General features: G+C 47.1%; 1 protein-coding gene across 1 annotated transcript in view; it reads right to left on the reverse strand.

The window, feature by feature from the left end:
* Positions 1–12,428: 12,428 nt before the first annotated feature.
* The window catches only part of LOC143298745 (tubulin alpha-3 chain-like), a 30,578-nt gene continuing 15,506 nt past the window's right edge, over positions 12,429–27,500 (reverse strand). The window contains exons 2-6 of the mRNA XM_076611678.1: positions 25,221–25,443; positions 17,612–17,913; positions 16,980–17,283; positions 16,532–16,755; positions 12,429–13,267 (exon numbers count right to left, since the gene is read on the reverse strand). Coding sequence (XP_076467793.1) covers positions 12,971–13,267; positions 16,532–16,755; positions 16,980–17,283; positions 17,612–17,913; positions 25,221–25,443 — 1,350 coding nt within the window. The 3' untranslated portion in view covers positions 12,429–12,970. The remainder of the gene's footprint in view (positions 13,268–16,531; positions 16,756–16,979; positions 17,284–17,611; positions 17,914–25,220; positions 25,444–27,500) is intronic.

Consider the following 27,500-nt stretch of genomic DNA (forward strand, 5'->3'; position numbering starts at 1 on the left):
ATGTTCCTCAGTGGCATCAGAGATCTTTTCCCATCCTTCTTGCGGCCGATCAGTGGCAGCCGGTGTGTGTGTGTGTGTGTTATCTGCCAGGGCACAGCCCTTCAACGACTCTACGCTAGGTCACAGTCGTAATAGTTACGTCACAACTCTTCACTCACCCCTCACAACAGCACCGTGTCAGATAGGCGACAGTAATTATGTGCAGTGAGGGCTGGCTGCAGTGAGGGCTGGCTGCAGTGAGGGCTGGCTGCAGTGAGGGCTGGCTGCAGTGAGGGATGCAGTGAGGGCTGCAGAGAGGGCTGGCTGCAGTGAGGGATGCAGTGAGGGCTGCAGAGAGGGCTGGCTGCAGTGAGGGCTGGCTGCAGTGAGGGCTGGCTGTAGTGAGGGCTGGCTGCAGTGAGGGATGCAGTGAGGGCTGCAGAGAGGGCTGGCTGCAGTGAGGGCTGGCTGCAGTGAGGGATGCAGTGAGGGCTGCAGAGAGGGCTGGCTGCAGTGAGGGCTGGCTGCAGTGAGGGCTGCAGAGAGGGCTGGCTGCAGTGAGGGCTGCAGCAAGGGCTGCAGTGAGGGCTGGCTGCAGTGAGGGCTGCAGTGAGGGCTGGCTGCAGTGAGGGCTGGCTGCAGTGAGGGCTGCAGAGAGGGCTGGCTGCAGTGAGGGATGCAGTGAGGGCTGGCTGCAGTGAGGGATGCAGTGAGGGCTGCAGAGAGGGCTGGCTGCAGTGAGGGCTGGCTGTAGTGAGGGCTGGCTGCAGTGAGGGCTGCAGTGAGGGCTGCAGAGAGGGCTGGCTGCAGTGAGGGCTGGCTGCAGTGAGGGATGCAGTGAGGGCTGCAGTGAGGGCTGGCTGCAGTGAGGGCTGGCTGTAGTGAGGGCTGGCTGCAGTGAGGGATGCAGTGAGGGCTGCAGAGAGGGCTGGCTGCAGTGAGGGCTGGCTGTAGTGAGGGCTGGCTGCAGTGAGGGCTGCAGAGAGGGCTGGCTGCAGTGAGGGCTGGCTGCAGTGAGGGCTGCAGAGAGGGCTGGCTGCAGTGAGGGCTGCAGCAAGGGCTGCAGTGAGGGCTGGCTGTAGTGAGGGCTGCAGTGAGGGCTGGCTGCAGTGAGGGCTGGCTGCAGTGAGGGCTGGCTGCAGTGAGGGCTGCAGTGAGGGCTGGCTGCAGTGAGGGCTGGCTGCAGTGAGGGCTGCAGTGAGGGCTGCAGTGAGGGCGGGCTGCAGTGAGGGCTGGCTGCAGTGAGGGCTGGCTGCAGTGAGGGCTGGCTACAGTGAGGGCTGGCTGGCTGCAGTGAGGGCTGGCTGGCTGCAGTGAGGGCTGCAGTGAGGGCTGCAGAGAGGGCTGGCTGCAGTGAGGGCTGGCTGCAGTGAGGGCTGCAGAGAGGGCTGGCTGCAGTGAGGGATGCAGCGAGGGCTGCAGTGAGGGCTGGCTGCAGTGAGGGCTGCAGTGAGGGCTGGCTGCAGTGAGGGCTGCAGTGAGGGAGGGCTGCAGTGAGGGCTGCCTGCAGTGAGGGCTGGCTGCAGTGAGGGCTGGCTGGCTGCAGTGAGGGCTGGCTGGCTGCAGTGAGGGCTGGCTGGCTGCAGTGAGGGCTGCAGTGAGCTCTGCAGTGAGGGCTGGCTGCAGTGAGGGCTGCACATATTGTCGCCGGCGACAATCCATGCAAGGGCGACAATCCATTGCAGCAACACGCAACATGGTCCTCACATTCTCAGTAAACAGAAAACGTTGAAAAGACAATGTCTGGAATTACGTCATACACTGGATAGAGTAATGAGGCCCCTAGCCGTCACATGACAACACCCATCCTTTGATATTTTCCTTCCTTTTCTTGGCTGTCTTTCTCACAGCTCTGCCAGGGACGCTGGGCCCATGGAGTCTCACTGAATAACTCCATCTACACGTGTGCAGGGACGCTGGGCCCATGGAGTCTCACTGAATAACTCCATCTACACGTGTGCAGGGACGCTGGGCCCATGGAGTCTCACTGAATAACTCCATCTACACGTGTGCTGTCTTTCTCACAGCTCTGCCAGGGACGCTGGGCCCATGGAGTCACACTGAATGACTCCATCTACACGTGTGCTGTCTTTGTCACAGCTCTGCCAGGGACGCTGGGCCCATGGAGTCACACTGAATGACTCCATCTACACGTGTGCTGTCTTTGTCACAGCTCTGCCAGGGACGCTGGGCCCATGGAGTCACACTGAATGACTCCATCTACACGTGTGCTGTCTTTGTCACAGCTCTGCCAGGGACGCTGGGCCCATGGAGTCACACTGAATAACTCCATCTACACGTGTGCTGTCCTTTTCAGGTCTGACAGTGCCTGGGGGTTGGTGCTGATTATTATTTATATATGTAGCCAAGCACTCGGCTGGCTTCACTGACTGTTTACCACACACGCTATAGCAGACGCCTATTTCGCAACTAACCACTGGTCTCCAACGGCTCGCACAGAATGTGTGACGCCATTCCCGGTTTGATTGCAAAGCCCACTTTAAACAACTGCTCCTAACCATCCATTAAATCAAGTCTCTGTATCGTTCACTGTAATATTATATTTGTTGTGCTTACACACACACTGACTTTAATCAGTTAGAAGCATGCTTGATATCAGTTTAATCGTTCGTCAGTCTAAAGATTTCAACTGACGCTAAGCTGACGTCATTTTGCCTTCGTCACATAACCACTCACAACTAGTGTTGCTGTACGCCATTGGGTGAGAGGAACTAAGATGTGTTTCTGCTCCACCGTACTTAATTAAATATCTCTTTCGTCGGATCAGTAAACTACAAGTATTATATACTGGCAGAATCGTCACTATTCCATCTTTAATCTGTTCCATTTGCGTTTGCCTACGTTAAACTGATTTAACGCAGTTTGTAATTTTCAGCGACAAGCTCACTAAACTGACTTACCCTTTTCAGGTGACTTAAATCAAAATTATATAATTCATCGTAAATAATCAACACTTCATTTTATACTCATTATAAAGTAGGTGTTGAGCTCTTTCTTTTGCGACCTATCCGACGTAAACTGGTTCAGAAATCTTTTAGAAATATGTCACTGAACACCTTGTAACAAACACAATGCTAATCAGATTTAGCCTGACCTGGGACCTTTTAATTGTTTCACGGGCCACGCGAGCATCATTGCAGTTCGCTTAACTTGCATAAATAGACGGAGTGGGTGATCAATGGTTTATTATGCCGATAGGTCGTTGAACTCCACTTTGTCCATCACTGGTCACTTTTCCCCTGGCCAGTCACTGGCTACAGCCTGCTCTCTCTCTCTCTCTCTTGCTGTGTCGCACACAAGAGTGTGTGTTGTGTGCGTTGCCCCAAGTCGCCAACGTCTGGCTACGTATCACTTGCACTGTTTTCTCTTTATCTTCTCCTCTGCTTACTTAATATTGTAATACAACTTAATATTGTAATACAACTTAATATTGTAATACAACAATAGAAAAGCCTTTTGTGACTGGCCTGCTATATGCCCCTGGCCTGCACCTACAGCTTTTCTATCCTTCAATACAGTAAATCATCAATAATACTTTTGTACCGTCCCCCTTTAATATAAATATACAATTCGGGTGCACAGCTTACAAAAGTGGTGTCACTGACAGGATTTTGATCCTTGAAAATATTCTTACCACAGGATTTTGAGCCACAACAAAATAGATCCAAAGTTATTCCCTTTCATGTTTCAATTCTTTTATCCAAATTAAATCCAAACAATAAATCACAGACCTTTACCACCAAGTGTACCTTGTTAAACTTGGTGCTTGTGAGCAAGGATGGTTTAATTCTTTAAGAAATTAGACAATTTCGAATTGGGAGTCCAGATGGTTGAAAGCAATTGCTCATTTCAATTAATGGGATATTTTAGTCTTTTCACATACCCATTTGTAACAATTGTAGATTCATGTGTAATATTTGGTAAAGTGATGTTTGGAGTCAGTGACTGAACGAACTTAGTTAGACATTACTGTACGCTTGCTTACGAGGACTTTGTTTTGTCCACAGAGTATTCATTTACTTATTTATTTATTTCCCTCCTTGTACGAGTACAGTCCCTTGCCCTTTAACCCCCCGCTCTCCTGTTCCCTTCACCCAAGTCCCGATCCGTTCCCCGTCCTCAATAAAGACTGGAAGAGAACTGGTGCTGATGTGGTGAGACAACCCTGCCCAACCGGCTACAGACAGACAGACAGACAGACAGAGACCGACTGAAACAGATAAAGGAAAAGATGCCAAGTTGGAGAGAACCTCTTAGAGAAGGGGAATAACTGTTGAAGTAAAATCGACTGCTGGTTGTGACACGATGCTCTCCCTTCAAAATCGGTTTCAGTTGCCAGAAGGGTGGTGAGAGGAGACTGTGAGTTGAACGGGTGATGTGTGTGTGTGTGTGTGTGTGTGTGTGTGTGTGTGTGTGTGTGTGTAAAAACAACGTCGCTCTGGTATGCGTTGGCAAGAATGTTTGTTTTTGTTCAAGTATTTAACAATCCTGCCTTGTGAAAAGTGAGTAACGCGTGCACCCTTGTATCTGCGTTGACTCCGTGAGTGTGTTTGTGTGTGTGTTCAGACTGTGGGGCAGGTTAGTCATACATGTACTCTGTGTGTGTGTGTGGTGTGTGTGTGTGTGTGTGTGTGGTGTTCGGGGGGAGGGGGCTGGGAGTTGGGGGTGGGTGGGGGAGTGGAGTGGCGTAGGGAGGAGGGTGAGGGGGGTGGGGGTGGGGGGGGGGGGTGGGGGGCTGAGGTGTATGTGTATGGTGGGGTGCGCACGCACATGTGTGTGTGTGAAAGGTTGTTTTGCTTGCCTGTTTTCGTTTTCGATGTCGACATTGGTTCACTTCCCTCAAACTGGTAGACATTGCATGGTTCACTTCCCTCAAACTGGTAGACATCAGTTCACTTCCCTCAAACTGGTAGACATTGTTTCACTTCCCTCAAACTGGTAGACATTAGTTCACTTCCCTCAAACTGGTAGACATTGCATGGTTCACTTCCCTCAAACTGGTAGACATTGCATGGTTCACTTCCCTCAAACTGGTAGACATTAGTTCACTTCCCTCAAACTGGTAGACATTGGTTCACTTCCCTCAAACTGGTAGACATTAGTTCACTTCCCTCAAACTGGTAGAAATTACATGGTTCACTTCCCTCAAACTGGTAGACATTAGTTCACTTCCCTCAAACTGGTAGACATTAGTTCACTTCCCTCAAACTGGTAGACATTGCATGGTTCACTTCCCTCAAACTGGTAGAAATTACATGGTTCACTTCCCTCAAACTGGTAGACATTAGTTCACTTCCCTCAAACTGGTAGACATTAGTTCACTTCCCTCAAACTGGTAGAAATTACATGGTTCACTTCCCTCAAACTGGTAGACATTAGTTCACTTCCCTCAAACTGGTAGACATTGGTTCACTTCCCTCAAACTGGTAGACATCAGTTCACTTCCCTCAAAATGGTAGACATTAGTTCACTTCCCTCAAACTGGTAGACATTAGTTCACTTCCCTCAAACTGGTAGACATTAGTTCACTTCCCTCAAACTGGTAGACATCAGTTCACTTCCCTCAAACTGGTAGAAATTACATGGTTCACTTCCCTCAAACTGGTAGACATTGGTTCACTTCCCTCAAACTGGTAGACATTAGTTCACTTCCCTCAAACTGGTAGACATTAGTTCACTTCCCTCAAACTGGTAGACATCAGTTCACTTCCCTCAAACTGGTAGACATTGCATGGTTCACTTCCCTCAAACCGGTAGACATTGCATGGTTCACTTCCCTCCAACCAGTAGACATTGCATGGTTCACTTCCCTCAAACTGGTAGACATTGCATGGTTCACTTCCCTCAAACCGGTAGACAAACCTGTAGACATTGCATGGTTCACTTCCCTCAAACCGGTAGACATTGGTTCACTTCCCTCAAACCGGTAGACATTGGTTCACTTCCCTCAAACCGCTAGACATAGCATGGTTCACTTCCCTCAAACCGGTAGACATTAGTTCACTTCCCTCAAACCGCTAGACATTGGTTCATTTCCCTCAAACCGCTAGACATTGCATGGTTCACTTCCCTCAAACCGCTAGACATTGCATGGTTCACTTCCCTCAGACTGGTAAACATTGGTTTACTTCCCTCAAACTGGTAGACATCGTATGGTTCACTTCCCTCAAACCGGTAGACATTGCATTGTTTACTTCCCTCAAACTGGTTGACATTGGTTCACTTCCCTCAAACCGCTAGACATAGCATGGTTCACTTCCATCAAACCGGTAGACATTAGTTCACTTCCCTCAAACCGCTAGACAGTGGTTCATTTCCCTCAAAGCAGTAGACATCTCATGATGGTTCACTTCCCTCAAACATGCAGACATTCGTTCGCTTCCCTCAAGCCACTAGACATAGGTTCATTTCCCTCAAACCGGTAGACATTGCATGGTTCACTTCCCTCAAACCGGTAGACATTGCATGGTTCACTTCCCTCAAACCAGTAGACATTGCATGGTTCACATCCCTCAAACCGGTAGACATTGGTTCACTTTCCTTGCTGTATGTCAGGCATGTATGTCAGGGATGTATGACTGACACTCCTTGCTGTATGTCAGTGATGTATGTCTGACATTCCTTGCTGTATGTCAGGGATGTATGTCTGACACTCCTTGCTGTATGTCAGGGATGTATGTCTGACACTCCTCTCTGTATGTCAGTGATGTATGTCTGACACTCCATGCTGTGTATGTCAGTGATGTATGACTGACACTCCTCTCTGTATGTTAGGGATGTATGTCTGACACTCCTTGCTGCATGTCAGGGATCTATGTCTGACACTCCTCTCTGTATGTCAGTGATGTATGACTGACACTCCTTGCTGTGTATGTCAGTGATGTATGACTGACACTCCTTGCTGTATGTCAGGCATGTATGTCAGGGATGTATGACTGACACTCCTTGCTGTATGTCAGGGATGTGTGTCTGACACTCCTCTCTGTATGTCAGGGATGTATGTCTGACACTCCTCTCTGTATGTCAGTGATGTATGACTGACACTCCTCTCTGTATGTCAGTGATGTATGTCTGACACTCCTTGCTGTATGTCAGTGATGTATGACTGACACTCCTCTCTGTATGTCAGTGATGTATGTCTGACACTCCTTGCTGTATGTCAGGGATGTATGACTGACACTCCTTGCTGTATGTCAGGGATGTATGACTGACACTCCTTGCTGTATGTCAGGGATGTATGACTGACACTCCTCGCTGTATGTCATGGATGTATGTCTGACACTCCTTGCTGTATGTCAGTGATGTATGACTGACACTCCTTGCTGTATGTCAGTGATGTATGACTGACACTCCTTGCTGTATGTCAGTGATGTATGACTGACACTCCTCTCTGTATGTCAGGGATGTATGACTGACACTCCTTGCTGTATGTCAGGGATGTATGTCTGACACTCCTTGCTGTATGTCAGTGATGTATGACTGACACTCCTTGCTGTATGTCAGGGATGTATGACTGACACTCCTTGCTGTATGTCAGGGATGTATGACTGACACTCCTTGCTGTATGTCAGTGATGTATGTCTGACACTCCTTGCTGTATGTCAGGGATGTATGACTGACACTCCTTGCTGTATGTCAGTGATGTATGTCTGACACTCCTCTCTGTATGTCAGGGATGTATGACTGACACTCCTTGCTGTATGTCATGGATGTATGACTGACACTCCTTGCTGTATGTCAGGGATGTATGACTGACACTCCTTGCTGTATGTCAGTGATGTATGACTGACACTCCTTGCTGTATGTCAGGGATGTATGACTGACACTCCTTGCTGTATGTCAGGCATGTATGACTGACACTCCTTGCTGTATGTCAGTGATGTATGACTGACACTCCTTGCTGTATGTCAGTGATGTATGACTGACACTCCTCTCTGTATGTCAGGGATGTATGTCTGACACTTCTCTCTGTATGTCATGGATGTATGTCTGACACTCCTTGCTGTATGTCAGGGATGTATGACTGACAGTCCTTGCTGTATGTCAGTGATGTATGACAGACACTCCTCTCTGTATGTCAGGGATGTATGTCTGACTCTCCTTGCTGTGTATGTCAGGGATGTATGACTGACACTCCTTGCTGTGTATGTCAGGGATGTATGTCTGACACTCCTTGCTGTATGTCAGTGATGTATGACTGACACTCCTTGCTGTATGTCAGTGATGTATGACTGACACTCCTTGCTGTGTATGTCAGGGATGTATGTCTGACACTCCTTGCTGTATGTCAGTGATGTATGACTGACACTCCTCTCTGTATGTCAGGGATGTATGACTGACACTCCTTGCTGTATGTCAGTGATGTATGACTGACACTCCTTGCTGTGTATGTCAGTGATGTATGACTGACACTCCTTGCTGTATGTCAGGGATGTATGACTGACAGTCCTTGCTGTATGTCATTGATGTTTGACTGACACTCCTTGCTGTATGTCATAGATGTATGACTGACACTCCTTGCTGTATGTCAGGCATGTATGACTGACACTCCTTGCTGTATGTCAGGGATGTATGTCTGACACTCCTTGCTGTATGTCAGGGATGTATGTCTGACACTCCTTGCTGTATGTCAGGCATGTATGACTGACACTCCTTGCTGTATGTCATGGATGTATGACTGACACTCCTTGCTGTATGTCAGGGATGTATGTCTGACACTCCTTGCTGTATGTCAGGGATGTATGACTGACACTCCTCGCTGTATGTCAGGGATGTATGACTGACACTCCTTGCTGTATGTCATGGATGTATGACTGACACTCCTTGCTGTATGTCAGTGATGTATGTCTGACACTCCTTGCTGTGTATGTCAGGGATGTATGACTGACACTCCTTGCTGTATATCAGGGATGTATGACTGACACTCCTTGCTGTGTATGTCAGTGATGTATGACTGACACTCCTCTCTGTATGTCAGGGATGTATGACTGACACTCCTTGCTGTGTATGTCAGTGATGTATGACTGACACTCCTTGCTGTATGTCAGGCATGTATGACTGACACTCCTTGCTGTATGTCAGTGATGTATGACTGACACTCCTCTCTGTATGTCAGGGATATATGTCTGACACTTCTTGCTGTATGTCAGTGATGTATGTCTGACACTCCTTGCTGTATGTCAGGGATGTATGACTGACACTCCTTGCTGTATGTCAGTGATGTATGTCTGACACACCTTGCTGTATGTCAGGGATGTATGTCTGACACTCCTTGCTGTACGTCAAGGATGTATGTCTGACACTTCTCTCTGTATGTCAGTGATGTATGACTGACACTCCTTGCTGTATGTCAGGGATGTATGACTGACACTCCTCGCTGTATGTCAGGGATGTATGACTGACACTCCTTGCTGTATGTCAGTGATGTATGTCTGACACTCCTTGCTGTGTATGTCAGGGATGTATGTCTGACACTCCTCTCTGTATGTCAGGGATGTGTCTGACACTCCTCTCTGTATGTCAGTGATGTATGACTGACACTCCTTGCTGTATGTCAGTGATGTATGACTGACACTCCTTTCTGTGTATGTCAGGGATGTATGACTGACACTCCTCTCTGTATGTCAGTGATGTATGACTGACACTCCTTGCTGTGTATGTCAGTGATGTATGTCTGAAACTCCTTGCTGTATGTCAGTGATGTATGACTGACACTCTTCTCTGTAAGTCAGTGATGTATGACTGACACTCCTTGCTGTATGTCAGGGATGTATGACAGACACTCCTCTCTGTATGTCAGGGATGTATGTCTGACTCTCCTTGCTGTGTATGTCAGGGATGTATGACTGACACTCCTTGCTGTGTATGTCAGGGATGTATGTCTGACACTCCTTGCTGTATGTCAGGGATGTATGACTGACACTCCTTGCTGTATGTCAGTGATGTATGACTGACACTCCTTGCTGTGTATGTCAGGGATGTATGACTGACACTCCTCTCTGTATGTCAGGGATGTATGACTGACACTCCTTGCTGTATGTCAGGGATGTATGACTGACACTCCTTGCTGTATGTCAGGGATGTATGACTGACACTCCTCGCTGTATATTAGGGATGTATGACTGACACTCCTTGCTGTATGTCAGTGATGTTTGACTGACACTCCTTGCTGTATGTCATAGATGTATGACTGACACTCCTTGCTGTATGTCAGGGATGTATGACTGACACTCCTCGCTGTATGTCAGGGATGTATGTCTGACACTCCTTGCTGTATGTCAGTGATGTATGTCTGACACTCCTTGCTGTATGTCAGGCATGTATGACTGACACTCCTCTCTGTATGTCAGGCATGTATGACTGACACTCCTTGCTGTATGTTATGGATGTATGACTGACACTCCTTGCTGTATGTCAGGGATGTATGTCTGACACTCCTTGCTGTATGTCAGGGATGTATGACTGACACTCCTCGCTGTATGTCAGGGATGTATGACTGACACTCCTTGCTGTATGTCAGTGATGTATGACTGACACTCCTTGCTGTATGTCAGGGATGTATGTCTGACACTCCTTGCTGTGTATGTCAGTGATGTATGTCTGACACTCCTTGCTGTATGTCAGGGATGTATGTCTGACACTCCTTGCTGTATGTCATGGATGTATGACTGACACTCCTCGCTGTATGTCAGGGATGTATGACTGACACTCCTTGCTGTATGTCATGGATGTATGACTGACACTCCTCGCTGTATGTCAGGGATGTATGACTGACACTCCTTGCTGTATGTCACGGATGTATGACTGACACTCCTCGCTGTATGTCAGGGATGTATGACTGACACTCTGACACTGATGTGTGTGTGTGTGTGTGTGTGTGTGTGTGTGTGTGTGTGTGTGTGTGTGTGTGTGTGTGTGTGTGTGTGTGTGTGTGAATAGAATAGAATAGAATAGATTTTATTATCATAAACCTTTCTCTCTCTCTCTCTCTCTCTCTGTGTGTGTGTGTGTGTGTGTGTGTGTGTGTGTGTGTGTGTGTGAATAGAATAGAATAGATTTTATTATCATAAACCTTTCTTTCTCTGTGTGTGTGTGTGTGTGTGTGTGTGTGTGTGTGTGAGTGTGTGTGTGTGTTGTTGTTGTTGTTTTTTACCCGTTAAGGAGTTCAGTGTTGAGATTTTATTCTCACAACTGTCGAGTTCCTGAAACTGACCAGGATCTGCAGACACGCACTGTTCTTTGTCGAGACATTTAGTTTTGGGTCAGTTTCAGTTTCAGTGAGGTTCCAGAGCGAGCGGAAAGATCCATATATGCTACACCACATCTGCTGAAAACAGTACTTATGCCTGACTTCTCATATATAAAAGAAACACACTCATCAGGCCCTGAGGAAAACAATGTATTGTTTTAATGCCGTCAGGGGGTTCTTGAAATCAATTTCTTGCTTGGTCGACTGTCAATCAAATACTGACAGCGATTGCAGATGGGCCAGTGCTGATTAATTACAAGTGATTCCTATAGATAGTCTAGGCACATATTATGGATGTCAGTGTTAATTAAAAATGATTCCTATAGATACTGTCCAGGCACATGATATATTGAAGATGGGTCAGTGTTATTTACGAGTGATTCTATAGATACTGTTTTGGCACATGGTACATTGCAGATGGCAGAGTTAATTACCAGTGATACCAACGGATACTGTCTAGGCACATGAAATACTGCAGATGGGTCAATGTCGATTATAAGTGATTCCTACAGATTCTGTCCAGCAATATTGGGTGATTCTCTCTCTCCCTCTTCTCAACTGGTGTGATGTCTGCTGTATGGACACCGCCTGTCGGAGCAGGGGAAGGAGGAGGTGGGGTGAAGGTGAGGGGCGGTGGTGGTTGGCGCCAACTGCCGCGTGTCAGCGAGAGAGCAAAAAGTTGATTGGTTCAGCCACCCTGCTCATAGCCAATGAGATCACGGCGTCTCAGCGAAATTGAAGATTGACAGGAAAGGTGAGCGTGCAGGTAATCACTGAAGTTGTCTGAACTGCTGAGGACTTCAGACAGCTGCCACAGCTTGCCAGTTCCATGAAGATGGTGATGTTGATGCTAATGTGTACCAAGGCTGGATATTTTCACAGGCTTTTTTTGGGGGGGCGGGGGGGGGGGGGGGGTTAAGTCCCTTTTTGATTGACATTATTGCTAGTGATCTTATTCGTGGAAGACATGATTTCTATATGTGACATTGCTATTTAATGAACTCTGCATTCAGACATCTTGTCTTTTTCTTGGTTTTGTATTCATGTTCCGCAGTGACCTGTGATTCTCACGCACTACTTATGCAACATACACCGCACATGAAATTCACACACACACACACACACACGCACCAGCATTCCAACCAGGCATACAACACATTAACAAACACACTTCGGAAAGTAAAGTGAAAAAAAGATCATTTATTGCTTTTCTTCCTCAAGGCTTCATTTCAAGAAAGGCTGATAACAGCAAAAAGCGACACGTGTTTTATAATAAAAATGAAAATTGAGTTTGCTTCGTTGTTCAGTCATAACAGTGGCCCTCAAAACTGACATCAGTATACAATCATCTTCAGAGCAATTAATGAAAAACACTGAAACATTGGTACTTGCTGTAGGCACACTTGGTGTGGGGGAGGGGGATGGGGGGAGAGACAGACAGACAGAGAGAAAGACAGATAAAGACAGACAAGACATGACCTGAATACCCCCCCTCCCCCATGCTAGCCAGCAGTCATCACCTCCCCCTCCTCATTGCTCCCCCCCCTCCTCAATGATCTTCCTCATCCTCAATGCTCCCCCCCTCCTCAATGATCTTCCTCATCCTCAATGCTCCCCCCCCATCCTCAACGATCTTCCTCATCCTCAATGCTCCCCCCCCCCTCCTCAATGATCTTCCTCATCCTCAATGCTCCCCCCCCTCCTCAATGATCTTCCTCGTCCTTAATACTCCTCCCCCTCCTCATCCTCCGCCTCCACAGCATCCACGCCCACCTCCTCGTAGTCCTTCTCCAGGGCAGCCAGATCCTCACGGGCCTCGGAGAACTCGCCCTCCTCCATGCCCTCACCCACGTACCAGTGCACGAAGGCACGCTTGGCATACATCAGATCAAACTTGTGGTCCAGACGGGCCCAGGCCTCAGCGATGGCCGTGGTGTTGCTCAGCATGCACACGGCACGCTGCACCTTGGCCAGGTCCCCGCCAGGAACCACTGTGGGGGGCTGGTAGTTGATGCCCACCTGTCAACACACACCAACACTTACACTACACGCCTTTTGATTCAAACTGAAAATCCTCACAAGTGGGAATATGTTCTTCAGTTTTTTTAATGAATGGCAGCAGGGGATTCAACGATAAAATCCAGACAGGGCTAGCTGCTATTTTCCTGGAAACAGGCATGATTGTATGGAGCTGGGTGAGAACTTACCATGACCTGAAAACTTCATTTAATCTTTTTGCCTACCACACAACTTTGTGCTGTGTGGGAACTCCACAACATACACCCTCTCACCACAGAGAAATGTCACTAAAAGTATGTGTGGACTTTGTGAACGCACCCAGTTCAGTACGTGTGGACTTTGTGAACACACCCAGTTCAGTACGTGTGGACTTTGTGAACACACCCAGTTCAGTACGTGTGGACTTTGTGAACGCACCCAGTTCAGTACGTGTGGACTTTGTGAACGCATCCAGTTCAGTACGTGTGGACTTTGTGAACACATCCAGTTCAGTACGTGTGGACTTTGTGAACACATCCAGTTCAGTACGTGTGGACTTTGTGAACACATCCAGTTCAGTACGTGTGGACTGTGTGAACACACCCAGTTCAGTACGTGTGGACTGTGTGAACACACCCAGTTCAGTACGTGTGGACTGTGTGAACACATCCAGTTCAGTACGTGTGGACTGTGTGAACACACCCAGTTCAGTACGTGTGGACTGTGTGAACACACCTAGTTCAGTACATGTGGACTGTGTGAACACATCCAGTTCAGTATGTGGACTGTGTGAACACATCCAGTTCAGTGCGTGTGGACTGTGTGAACACATCCAGTTCAGTACGTGGGGACTGTGTGAACACATCCAGTTCAATATGTATGGACTTTGTGAACACATCCAGTTCAGTATGTGTGGACTTTGTGAACACATCCAGTTCAGTGTGTGTGTGTGTGTGTGTGTGTGTGTGTGTGTGTGTGTGTGTGTGTGTGGACTATGTGAACACAGCCAGTTCAGTACGCATGGACTATGTGAACACACCCAGTTCAGTATTTGTGGACTTCGTGAACACATCCAATTCAGTACATGTGGACTTCATGAACACACCCAGTTCAGTACGTGTGGACTTTGTGAACACATCCAATTCAGTACGTGTGGACTGTGTGAACACACCCAGTTCAGTACGTGTGGACTGTGTGAACACATCCAGTTCAGTACGTGTGGACTTCATGAACACACCCAGTTCAGTACGTGTGGACTTTGTGAACACATCCAGTTCAGTACATGTGGACTTCATGAACACACCCAGTTCAGTACGTGTGGACTTCATGAACACACCCAGTTCAGTACATGTGGACTTCATGAACACACCCAGTTCAGTACATGTGGACTTCATGAACACACCCAGTTCAGTACGTATGGACTTCATGAACACACCCAGTTCAGTACGTGTGGACTTCATGAACACACCCAGCTCAGTACGTGTGGACTTCATGAACACACCCAGTTCAGTACATGTGGACTTCATGAACACACCCAGTTCAGTACATGTGGACTTCATGAACACACCCAGTTCAGTACGTGTGGACTTCATGAACACACCCAGTTCAGTACATGTGGACTTCATGAACACACCCAGTTCAGATCCGGAAAGAATGCAACATGAATCCAAGGGTGGTCCATCTTTTGTGGGAAACGTTGGTTATTTGTGTGAACACATTGGTTAGTTGTGTGAACACATTGGTTAGTTGTTTGGACACATTGGTTAGTTGTGTGAACACATTGGTTAGTTGTTTGGACACATTGGTTAGTTGTGTGAACACATTGGTTATTTGTTTGGACACATTGGTTATTTGTGTGAACACATTGGTTATTTGTTTGGACACATTGGTTAGTTGTGTGAACACATTGGTTATTTGTTTGGACACATTGGTTAGTTGTGTGAACACATTGGTTAGTTGTTTGGACACATTGGTTAGTTGTGTGAACACATTGGTTATTTGTTTGGACACATTGGTTATTTGCTTGGACACATTGGTTAGTTGTGTGAACACATTGGTTATTTGTTTGGACACATTGGTTATTTGTTTGGACACATTGGTTAGTTGTGTGAACACATTGGTTATTTGTTTGGACACATTGGTTATTTGTTTGGACACATTGGTTAGTTGTGTGAACACATTGGTTATTTGTTTGGATACATTGGTTAGTTGTGTGAACACATTGGTTAGTTGTGTGAACACATTGGTTAGTTGTGTGAACACATTGGTTAGTTGTGTGAACACATTGGTTAGTTGTGTGAACACATTGGTTATTTGTTTGGACACATTGGTTAGTTGTGTGAACACGTTGGTTAGTTGTGTGAACACATTGGTTAGTTGTGTGAACACGTTGGTTAGTTGAAGGGAATTGAGGTATAAAGGAGAAGTGAACACTGGATATTTGTGTGAACACATTGGATATTTGTGTGAACACACTGGTTATTTGTGGGGAATGGAGTTATCAGGGAGAAGTGAACACACTGGTTATTTGTTTGGACACATTGGTTAGTTGTGTGAACACATTGGTTATTTGTGGAGAATGTGTACTGTCCAGTGGTTTGAGTAGGGAGTTATGATTATTTGCCTGGGATGAACACAGTAGTTTGAAAAAGGAGTTATATTTATATGCCTGTACTAAACACACTGATTTGAGTAGGGAGTTATAATTATATGCCTGTACTCAGAAACGTAAGTACAGAATTTTAACGCCCTCAGAAGTTTGTAAACACTGCAACAATTTAATTCCAGTTGTACAGATTAAGAGCAGTATATTGTGACAGTTTAATTCCAGTTGTACCGATTAAAAGCAGTGATGTTATATAAGTATGCACATCACTCCTTCCGACCTACAGCAACTCTCAATCGTTGATAATGAACAGCCAATTAAAATATCAAATAAGCAACGTCATTGTGGTGAATACATTTGTGACAGGAAGCACTTTCACTCCTGAACTTCTGAATCTGAACTGTGACGTTGAGCCAACAGTCTGTTGGTTTCACAATTTGTGTGACAACCTAACTAACCTCTGTCACCAGTAGCGGTGCTTCAAATAATTACACCATCACCAAAATCCCAGTTTGCGCATCACATACCACAAAATTAGAACAACAGCTCTGGAACATATTTTTTACAACATAATTAATAGTTAGCCATATCCTCACTGTTTAGAGAATATAATCAGGACAAGAGCCTCAAAAGGCAGGGAGTTGTTTTGTAGTATGGTTACAGAATGTCAGCTGACTCACTTTAAAACCTGTGGGACACCAGTCAACAAACTGGATGGTGCGTTTGGTCTTGATGCTAGCGATGGCGGCGTTGACGTCCTTGGGCACCACATCCCCCCGGTACAGCATGCAGCAGGCCATGTACTTGCCGTGACGGGGGTCACACTTCACCAGCTGGTTGGCCGGGTCAAAGCAGGCGTTGGTAATCTCTGCCACCGACAGCTGCTCATGGTACGCTTTTTCCGCTGTGGACATTGGCAATCACGATTTTTTTTCCATTAAAATCAATCAAATAATAAGATAAGAAAAAAAAGAGTTTGTAATTTTGTCTTCAATTAATACATTCATTCAATTTAATGCATTCAACTTTCATTGTCTTTGTCAGATTAAACATCCAAAAAATCACCAGTTCATGTCATGTGCACTGACATCGCTTTTTCCAGCCCAGTTGTACAGAAATCTGTCTCACCAGAGATGACGGGGGCGTAGGTGGCCAGGGGGAAGTGGATGCGGGGGTAGGGCACCAGGTTGGTCTGGAACTCCGTCAGATCCACGTTCAGGGCACCGTCAAAGCGCAGGGAGGCGGTGATGGAGGAGACGATCTGGCCGATCAGACGGTTGAGGTTGGTGTAGGTGGGGCGCTCAATGTCCAGGTTGCGGCGGCAGATGTCGTAGATGGCCTCGTTGTCCACCATGAAGGCGCAGTCCGAGTGCTCCAGGGTGGTGTGGGTGGTCAGGATGGAGTTGTAGGGCTCCACCACTGCCGTGGACACCTGCCACCATGGTATGGCTCATTAGTCCAGGCATGTCAAAGAATTTTATCCAGTAGGAAATGTGTTCAGTGCTCACGTCATATTCCTTGACCTCACCAGATGCCCCCCCCCCCCATTTTTTAAACCCGATTTAGACAGGTGCACAATGGATTCTGCTTCTTGGAATTACCAAAGCTGCCTTGTATAAATTCAACTGACCTGGAAATGTCTAGATTTTGACTGTTCTTATTGTGTTTAGTTCATACAGGAACAGACCAATACCTGTCAAAGTTGCCATGGCTAGACTGTCTGACCAATTTCAAGTCAGAAGCATGGTTTCCAAACTGACCTGGGGCGCAGGGTAGATGGAGAACTCCAGCTTGGACTTCTTGCCGTAGTCCACAGACAGACGCTCCATGAGGAGGGAGGTGAAGCCAGACCCGGTGCCACCACCAAAGGAGTGGAAGATGAGGAATCCCTGCAGCCCGGTGCACTGGTCAGCCAGCTTCCGGATCCTGTCCAGCACCAGGTCCACGATCTCCTTGCCGATGGTGTAGTGACCACGGGCGTAGTTGTTGGCGGCGTCCTCCTTGCCTGTGATCAGCTGTTCGGGGTGGAAGAGCTGTCGGTACTGACCCGTCCTGACCTCATCTGTGGGCCACAGTGACAGTGATCATGATTATGGTGACTGATTGTCTGTAGGCCACAGTGACAGTGATCATGATTATGGTGACTGATTGTCTGTAGGCCACAGTAACAGTGATCATGATTATGGTGACTGATGGTCTGTAGGCCACAGTGACAGTGATCATGATTATGGTGACTGATGGTCTGTAGGCCACAGTGACAGTGATCATGATTATGGTGACTGATGGTCTGTAGGCCACAGTGACAGTGATCATGATTATGGTGACTGATTGTCTGTAGGCCACAGTGACAGTGACAGTGATCATGATTATGGTGACTGATGGTCTGTAGGCCACAGTGACAGTGATCATGATTATGGTGACTGATGGTCTGTAGGCCACAGTGACAGTGACAGTGATCATGATTATGGTGACTGATGGTCTGTAGGCCACAGTGACAGTGATCATGATTATGATTATGGTGACTGATGGTCTGTAGGCCACAGTAACAGTGACAGTGATCATGATTATGGTGACTGATGGTCTGTAGGCCACAGTGACAGTGATCATGATCATGATTATGGTGACTGATGGTCTGAGGGCCACAGTAACAGTGACAGTGATCATGATTATGGTGACTGATGGTCTGAGGGCCACAGTGACAGTGATCATGATTATGGTGACTGATGGTCTGTAGGCCACAGTGACAGTGACAGTGATCATGATTATGGTGACTGATGGTCTGTAGGCCACAGTGACAGTGACAGTGATCATGATTATGGTGACTGATGGTCTGTAGGCCACAGTGACAGTGACAGTGATCATGATTATGGTGACTGATGGTCTGTAGGCCACAGTGACAGTGACAGTGATCATGATTATGGTGACTGATGGTCTGTAGGCCACAGTGACAGTGACAGTGATCATGATTATGGTGACTGATGGTCTGTAGGCCACAGTGACAGTGATCATGATTATGGTGACTGATTGTCTGTAGGCCACAGTGACAGTGACAGTGATCATGATTATGGTGACTGATGGTCTGTAGGCCACAGTGACAGTGACAGTGAACATGATTATGGTGACTGATTGTCTGTGGTCATGACTACAGTGTCTGAATGCTGTCTGCCTGGTCATGACTACAGTGTCTGAATGCTGTCTGTCTGGTCATGACTGCAGTGTCTGAATGCTGTCTGTTTGGTCATGGCTACAGTGTCTAAATGCTGTCTGATCATGACTACAGTGTCTGAATGCTGTCTGTCTGGTCATGACTACATTGTCTGAATGCTGTCTGTCTGGTCATGACTACAGTGTCTGAATGCTGTCTGTCTGGTCATGACTGCAGTGTCTGAATGCTGTCTGGACATGACTACAGTGTCTGAATGCTGTCTGGACATGACTACAGTGTCTGAATGCTGTCTGGTCATGACTACAGTGTCTGAATGCTGTCTGTCTGGTCATGACTACAGTGTCTGAATGCTGTCTGTTTGGTCATGGCTACAGTGTCTAAATGCTGTCTGGTCATGACTACAGTGTCTGAATGCTGTCTGTCTGGTCAAGACTACAGTGTCTGAATGCTGTCTGTCTGGTCATGACTACAGTGTCTTAATGCTGTCTGTCTGGTCATGACAACTGTGTCTGAATGCTGTCTGGTCATGACTACAGTGTCTGAATGCTGTCTGTCTGGTCATGACTACAGTGTCTGAATGCTGTCTGTCTGGTCATGACTACAGTGTCTGAATGCTGTCTGGTCATGACTACAGTGTCTGAATGCTGTCTGTCTGATCATGACTACAGTGTCTGAATGCTGTCTGGTCATGACTACAGTGTCTGAATGCTGTCTGTCTGATCATGACTACAGTGTCTGAATGCTGTCTGTCTTGTCATGACTACAGTGTCTGAATGCTGTCTGGTCATGACTACAGTGTCTGAATGCTGTCTGTCTGGTCATGACTACAGTGTCTGAATGCTGTCTGCCTGGTCATGACTACAGTGTCTGAATGCTGTCTGGTCATGACTACAGTGTCTGAATGCTGTCTGTCTGGTCATGACTACAGTGTCTGAATGCTGTCTGGTCATGACTACAGTGTCTGAATGCTGTCTGTCTGGTCATGACTACAGTGTCTTAATGCTGTCTGTCTGGTCATGACTACAGTGTCTGAATGCTGTCTGTCTGGTCATGACTACAGTGTCTGAATGCTGTCTGGTCATGGCTACAGTGTCTGAATGCTGTCTGGTCCTGACTACAGTGTCTGAATGCTGTCTGTCTGGTCATGACTACAGTGTCTGCATGCTGTCTGTCTGGTCATGACTACAGTGTCTGAATGCTGTCTGTCAGGTCATGACTACATTGTCTGAATGCTGTCTGTCTGGTCATGACTACAGTGTCTGAATGCTGTCTGTCTGGTCATGACTACAGTGTCTTAATGCTGTCTGTCAGGTCATGACTACAGTGTCTTAATGCTGTCTGGTCATGACTAGTGTCTGAATGCTATCTGTCAGGTTATGACTACAGTGTCTGAATGCTGTCTGGTCATGACTACAGTGTCTGAATGCTGTCTGTCTGGTCATGACTACAGTGTCTGAATGCTGTCTGTCTGGTCATGACTACAGTGTCTGAATGCTGTCTGGTCATGACTACAGTGTCTGAATGCTGTCTGTCAGGTCATGACTACAGTGTCTGAATGCTGTCTGTCTGGTCATGACTACAGTTTCTGAATGCTGTCTGTCTGGTCATGACTACAGTGACTGATGGTCTGTAGGCCACAGTGACAGTGATCATGATTATGGTGACTGATGGTCTGTAGGCCACAGTGACAGTGACAGTGATCATGATTATGGTGACTGATGGTCTGTAGGCCACAGTGACAGTGACAGTGATCATGATTATGGTGACTGATGGTCTGTAGGCCACAGTGACAGTGACAGTGATCATGATTATGGTGACTGATGGTCTGTAGGCCACAGTGACAGTGACAGTGATCATGATTATGGTGACTGATGGTCTGTAGGCCACAGTGACAGTGACAGTGATCATGATTATGGTGACTGATGGTCTGTAGGCCACAGTGACAGTGACAGTGATCATGATTATGGTGACTGATGGTCTGTAGGCCACAGTGACAGTGACAGTGATCATGATTATGGTGACTGATTGTCTGTAGGCCACAGTGACAGTGACAGTGATCATGATTATGGTGACTGATGGTCTGTAGGCCACAGTGACAGTGATCATGATTATGGTGACTGATGGTCTGTGGGCCACAGTGACAGTGATCATGATTATGGTGACTGATGGTCTGTGGTCATGACTACAGTGTCTGAATGCTGTCTGTCTGGTCATGACTACAGTGTCTGAATGCTGTCTGTCTGGTCATGACTACAGTGTCTGAATGCTGTCTGTTTGGTCATGGCTACAGTGTCTAAATGCTGTCTGATCATGACTACAGTGTCTGAATGCTGTCTGTCTGGTCATGACTACATTGTCTGAATGCTGTCTGTCTGGTCATGACTACAGTGTCTGAATGCTGTCTGTCTGGTCATGACTGCAGTGTCTGAATGCTGTCTGGACATGACTACAGTGTCTGAATGCTGTCTGGACATGACTACAGTGTCTGAATGCTGTCTGGTCATGACTACAGTGTCTGAATGCTGTCTGTCTGGTCATGACTACAGTGTCTGAATGCTGTCTGTTTGGTCATGGCTACAGTGTCTAAATGCTGTCTGGTCATGACTACAGTGTCTGAATGCTGTCTGTCTGGTCAAGACTACAGTGTCTGAATGCTGTCTGTCTGGTCATGACTACAGTGTCTTAATGCTGTCTGTCTGGTCATGACAACTGTGTCTGAATGCTGTCTGGTCATGACTACAGTGTCTGAATGCTGTCTGTCTGGTCATGACTACAGTGTCTGAATGCTGTCTGTCTGGTCATGACTACAGTGTCTGAATGCTGTCTGGTCATGACTACAGTGTCTGAATGCTGTCTGTCTGATCATGACTACAGTGTCTGAATGCTGTCTGGTCATGACTACAGTGTCTGAATGCTGTCTGTCTGATCATGACTACAGTGTCTGAATGCTGTCTGTCTTGTCATGACTACAGTGTCTGAATGCTGTCTGGTCATGACTACAGTGTCTGAATGCTGTCTGTCTGGTCATGACTACAGTGTCTGAATGCTGTCTGCCTGGTCATGACTACAGTGTCTGAATGCTGTCTGGTCATGACTACAGTGTCTGAATGCTGTCTGTCTGGTCATGACTACAGTGTCTGAATGCTGTCTGGTCATGACTACAGTGTCTGAATGCTGTCTGTCTGGTCATGACTACAGTGTCTTAATGCTGTCTGTCTGGTCATGACTACAGTGTCTGAATGCTGTCTGTCTGGTCATGACTACAGTGTCTGAATGCTGTCTGGTCATGGCTACAGTGTCTGAATGCTGTCTGGTCCTGACTACAGTGTCTGAATGCTGTCTGTCTGGTCATGACTACAGTGTCTGCATGCTGTCTGTCTGGTCATGACTACAGTGTCTGAATGCTGTCTGTCAGGTCATGACTACATTGTCTGAATGCTGTCTGTCTGGTCATGACTACAGTGTCTGAATGCTGTCTGTCTGGTCATGACTACAGTGTCTTAATGCTGTCTGTCAGGTCATGACTACAGTGTCTTAATGCTGTCTGGTCATGACTAGTGTCTGAATGCTATCTGTCAGGTTATGACTACAGTGTCTGAATGCTGTCTGGTCATGACTACAGTGTCTGAATGCTGTCTGTCTGGTCATGACTACAGTGTCTGAATGCTGTCTGTCTGGTCATGACTACAGTGTCTGAATGCTGTCTGGTCATGACTACAGTGTCTGAATGCTGTCTGTCTGGTCATGACTACAGTGTCTGAATGCTGTCTGTCTGGTCATGACTACAGTGTCTGAATGCTGTCTGTCTGGTCATGACTACAGTGTCTGAATGCTGTCTGTCTGGTCATGACTACAGTGTCTGAATGCTGTCTGTCTGGTCATGACTACAGTGTCTGAATGCTGTCTGGTCATGACTACAGTGTCTGAATGCTGTCTGTCTGGTCATGACTACAGTGTCTTAATGCTGTCTGTCAGGTCATGACTACAGTGTCTGAATGCTGTCTGGTCATGACTACAGTGTCTGAATGCTATCTGTCAGGTTATGACTACAGTGTCTGAATGCTGTCTGGTCATGACTACAGTGTCTGAATGCTGTCTGTCTGGTCATGACTATAGTGCCTGAATGCTGTCTGGTCATGACTACAGTGTCTGAATGCTGTCTGTCTGGTCATGACTACAGTGTCTGAATGCTGTCTGTCTTGTCATGACTACAGTATCTGAATGCTGTCTGTGTGGTCATGACTACAGTGTCTGAATGCTGTCTGTCTGGTCATGACTACAGTGTCTGAATGCTGTCTGTCTGGTCATGACTACAGTGTCTGAATGCTGTCTGTCTGGTCATGACTATAGTGCCTGAATGCTGTCTGGTAATGACTACAGTGTCTGAATGCTGTCTGTCTGGTCATGACTACAGTGTCTGAATGCTGTCTGTCTTGTCATGACTACAGTATCTGAATGCTGTCTGTGTGGTCATGACTACAGTGTCTGAATGCTGTCTGGTCATGACTACAGTGTCTGAATGCTGTCTGTCTGGTCATGACTACAGTGTCTGAATGCTGTCTGTCTGGTCATGACTACAGTGTCTGAATGCTGTCTGTCAGGTCATGACTACAGTGTCTGAATGCTGTCTGTTTGGTCATGGCTACAGTGTCTGAATGCTGTCTGGTCATAAATACAGTGTCTGAATGCTGTCTGTCTGGTCATGGCTAAAGTGTCTGAATGCTGTCTGGTCATGACTACAGTGTCTGAATGCTGTCTGGTCATAAATACAGTGTCTGAATGCTGTCTGTCTGGTCATGACTACAGTGTCTGAATGCTGTCTGTCTGGTCATGACTACAGTGTCTGAATGCTGTCTGTCTGGTCATGACTACAGTGTCTGAATGCTGTCTGGTCATGACTACAGTGTCTGAATGCTGTCTGGTCATGACTACAGTGTCTGAATGCTGTCTGGTCATAAATACAGTGTCTGAATGCTGTCTGTCTGGTCATGACTACAGTGTCTGAATGCTGTCTGTCTGGTCATGACTACAGTGTCTGAATGCTGTCTGTCTGGTCATGACTATAGTGTCTGAATGCTGTCTGCCTGGTCATGACTACAGTGTCTGAATGCTGTCTGGTCATGACTACAGTGTCTGAATGCTGTCTGTCTGGTCATGACTACAGTGTCTGAATGCTGTCTGGTCATGACTACAGTGTCTGAATGCTGTCTGGTCATGACTACAGTGTCTGAATGCTGTCTGTCTGGTCATGACTACAGTGTCTGAATGCTGTCTGATCATGACTACAGTGTCTGAATGCTGTCTGTCTGATCATGACTACAGTGTCTGAATGCTGTCTGTCTGGTCATGACTACAGTGTCTGAATGCTGTCTGTCAGGTCATGACTACAGTGTCTGAATGCTGTCTGGTCATGACTACAGTGTCTGAATGCTGTCTGTCTGATCATGACTACAGTGTCTGAATACTGTCTGTCTGATCATGACTACAGTGTCTGAATGCTGTCTGGTCATGACTACAGTGTCTGAATGCTGTCTGTCTGGTCATGACTACAGTGTCTGAATGCTGTCTGTCTGATCATGACTACAGTGTCTGAATGCTGTCTGGTCATGACTACAGTGTCTGAATGCTGTCTGTCTGGTCATGACTACAGTGTCTGAATGCTGTCTGTCTGGTCATGACTACAGTGTCTGAATGCTGTCTGTCTGGTCATGACTACAGTGTCTGAATGCTGCCTCAGTTCTCTTCACAGACCACGCCATGCCCTGGATACTATGCCTACCTCTGCCTGCCTCACCCTTCACAGACCACGCCATGCCCTGGATACTATGCCTACCTCTGCCTGCCTCACCCTTCACAGACCATGCCATGCCCTGGATACTATGCCTACCTCTGCCTGCCTCACCCTTCACAGACCACGCCATGCCCTGGATACTATGCCTACCTCGCCAAACACTTTGACTGCGAATGGAGGACTTGTGTTTTGGCGATGGTGCTGGTTGAGGCTGGGGTAACAGGGACAAAAGGAAAAGTGACTGTAGCCACATACATGTTTCCACTGTGCTTTGATCTTTTTTTCTTTTTAAATCTAATTTGCTTCTTCTCTTTAGCACCTTGTTAGGGTGAGGGCTGGATGTAAAGAAGCATCCTTTGCCCATCTGTCACCTGGAACACACAGAAACGGACTTGACACGTGACCCACTGACCGACAACCGTTGGTTCCAGGTCCACAAAGATGGCGCGAGGCACGTGCTTGCCGGAGCCGGTTTCGTTGAAGAAGGTGTTGAAGGAGTCGTCCCCCCCTCCCATGGTCTTGTCGGAGGGCATCTTGCCATCAGGGTGAATGCCGTGCTCCAGACAGTACAGCTCCCAGCATGCATTGCCCATCTGCACGCCGGCCTGACCCACGTGGACGGAGATACACTCACGCTGGAACAGAGAGCAGAGCCCATCAGTTTGTGTTGGTCGGTGAAGTGACGCTTTGTGGGGCTATGGCTCATGGATGGCCAGGTGTGTGTGTGTGTGTGTGTGTGTGTGTGTGTGTGTGTGTGTGTGTGTGTGTGTGATTCCGTAAGCATTGAATGAATGTTTTTGGCAGTGTGTACACAGGACATCCATCATGTGTTCCTCTCCAACGCTCACCCTACCACGTCCCCTCCACACACTTTCAGGAAGACTGGAAATTAAAATAAAATAATCACAAATACATCAAGTCAGCACTGATCAGCATTCCCGTGTTCAGTGTGCAGCAGAGAAACAGCCACTGGTCAGCATTCCCGTGTTCAGTGTGCAGCAGAGAAACAGCCACTGGTCAGCATTCCCAGGTTCAGTGTGCAGCAGAGAAACAGCCACTGGTCAGCATTCCCAGGTTCAGTGTGCAGCAGAGAAACAGCCACTGGTCCAGAGTGAAAGAGACCTTCCCAGACAGGTGAATCCACGTTGTCAGTTTATGGTGATGGTCAGTAGACAGATGGGTTTCTGAGCAGTTTGTCCATCGCTCGTGTGTGTCACGGGCAACGCCTTTCATCACCTGGAGGGGCTCCAGAGCTCTGCAGGTCAAGCCATCTTTCACGCACTCATTTATTAATGAATTTATTCCATTTTTTGCGTGACGTTTGTAATTTGGATTGTGTCCTTGTGGATTGGTACAACTTTGAGTATGAGGTTTGTCTGGGAAGAGACAGACAGACAGACATAGCACAGAGAGACAGACAGATACATAGCACAAAGAGACAGATAGACACAGCACAAAGAGACAGACAGACACAGCACAAAGAGACAGACAGACACAGCACAAAGAGACAGACAGACAGACACACAGCACAAAGAGACAGACAGACAGACACAGCACAAAGAGACAGACAGACACACAGCACAAAGAGACAGACAGACACACATAGCACAATGAGATTGAGACACAAACACGTACACAGACAGGCGGACACACATATATACATACATAGTGACAGTCATTCCTTGCCTAAACACACACACACACACACACACACACACACACACACGCACGCACACACACACACACACACACACACACACACACACGCACACACACTATACCGCCAAAAAACAAACAAACCAACAACCAAAAAACCCAACAAAACAACCAAACAAAAAAACACTCATACACACGCCAACACAGACACGAACACACACACACACACACACTTCCTCCCAGCGATTTCTATCCCCCCCACACCCCCCTCACACACACCCGAAAAAGAAAAAAAACCCACACACTCATAACACGTCAAGAACACAACATACACACACACAACACACACACACTACACGAAGACAAAACAGTGAGATGTATTAGCTGACACATTCCTAACATTCCAGTCCACCACAGGAGGGGGAAGGTCAAAGTTTACAGATGATGCGAGAGACGGGTCAGATCGAGGAGGTGGTGGCCAAACGATGACGTCAGATAGGTTTTTGTCCCAAGGGGGAAGACACAGATCGATTGGCTGACACGTCAGAGCTCCCACCTTTCTCTTCCATCTTCCCCTTCTCTGTCACCGGTTTGGTTGATCAAGATTCGATCATATGTTGTATTAGCGAAGATCTGTTGATCTGCTGAATCAGATGCGCTGTTCCGGTGTTTAGCACACTTCAACGTCAATAAGATGTGTATTAGCATGTCGTGTGACATTACTGACTCTCCCCCTCCCCCCACCCCCCAAACCCCGATTCATGCATGTAATGCGGATAAATCTTAGCTTCCTGTGTCTATCCCGATTTGATTAAACTGAACGACATGTTTCGCTCCCAGATCTAAACAACCTAAACCAATGCAGCCTTGAAGTGATGTGCGCATCATCAACTCACGAAATTTGAAGGCAAGGTATTATTCAGGTATTATTCAGTCTACAGGAGTCTCTATTTTTGTTGCGTAAAGTGACGAATAAGTGCAGCGGTTATGGCGTTTGCTGAATGAACAAACAAGGGAGTGAATCGTGTTTCGCTGG

Source organism: Babylonia areolata, chromosome 24 (genome assembly GCF_041734735.1).
Source record: "Babylonia areolata isolate BAREFJ2019XMU chromosome 24, ASM4173473v1, whole genome shotgun sequence".
NCBI classification, from domain to species: Eukaryota; Metazoa; Mollusca; class Gastropoda; order Neogastropoda; family Buccinidae; genus Babylonia; species Babylonia areolata.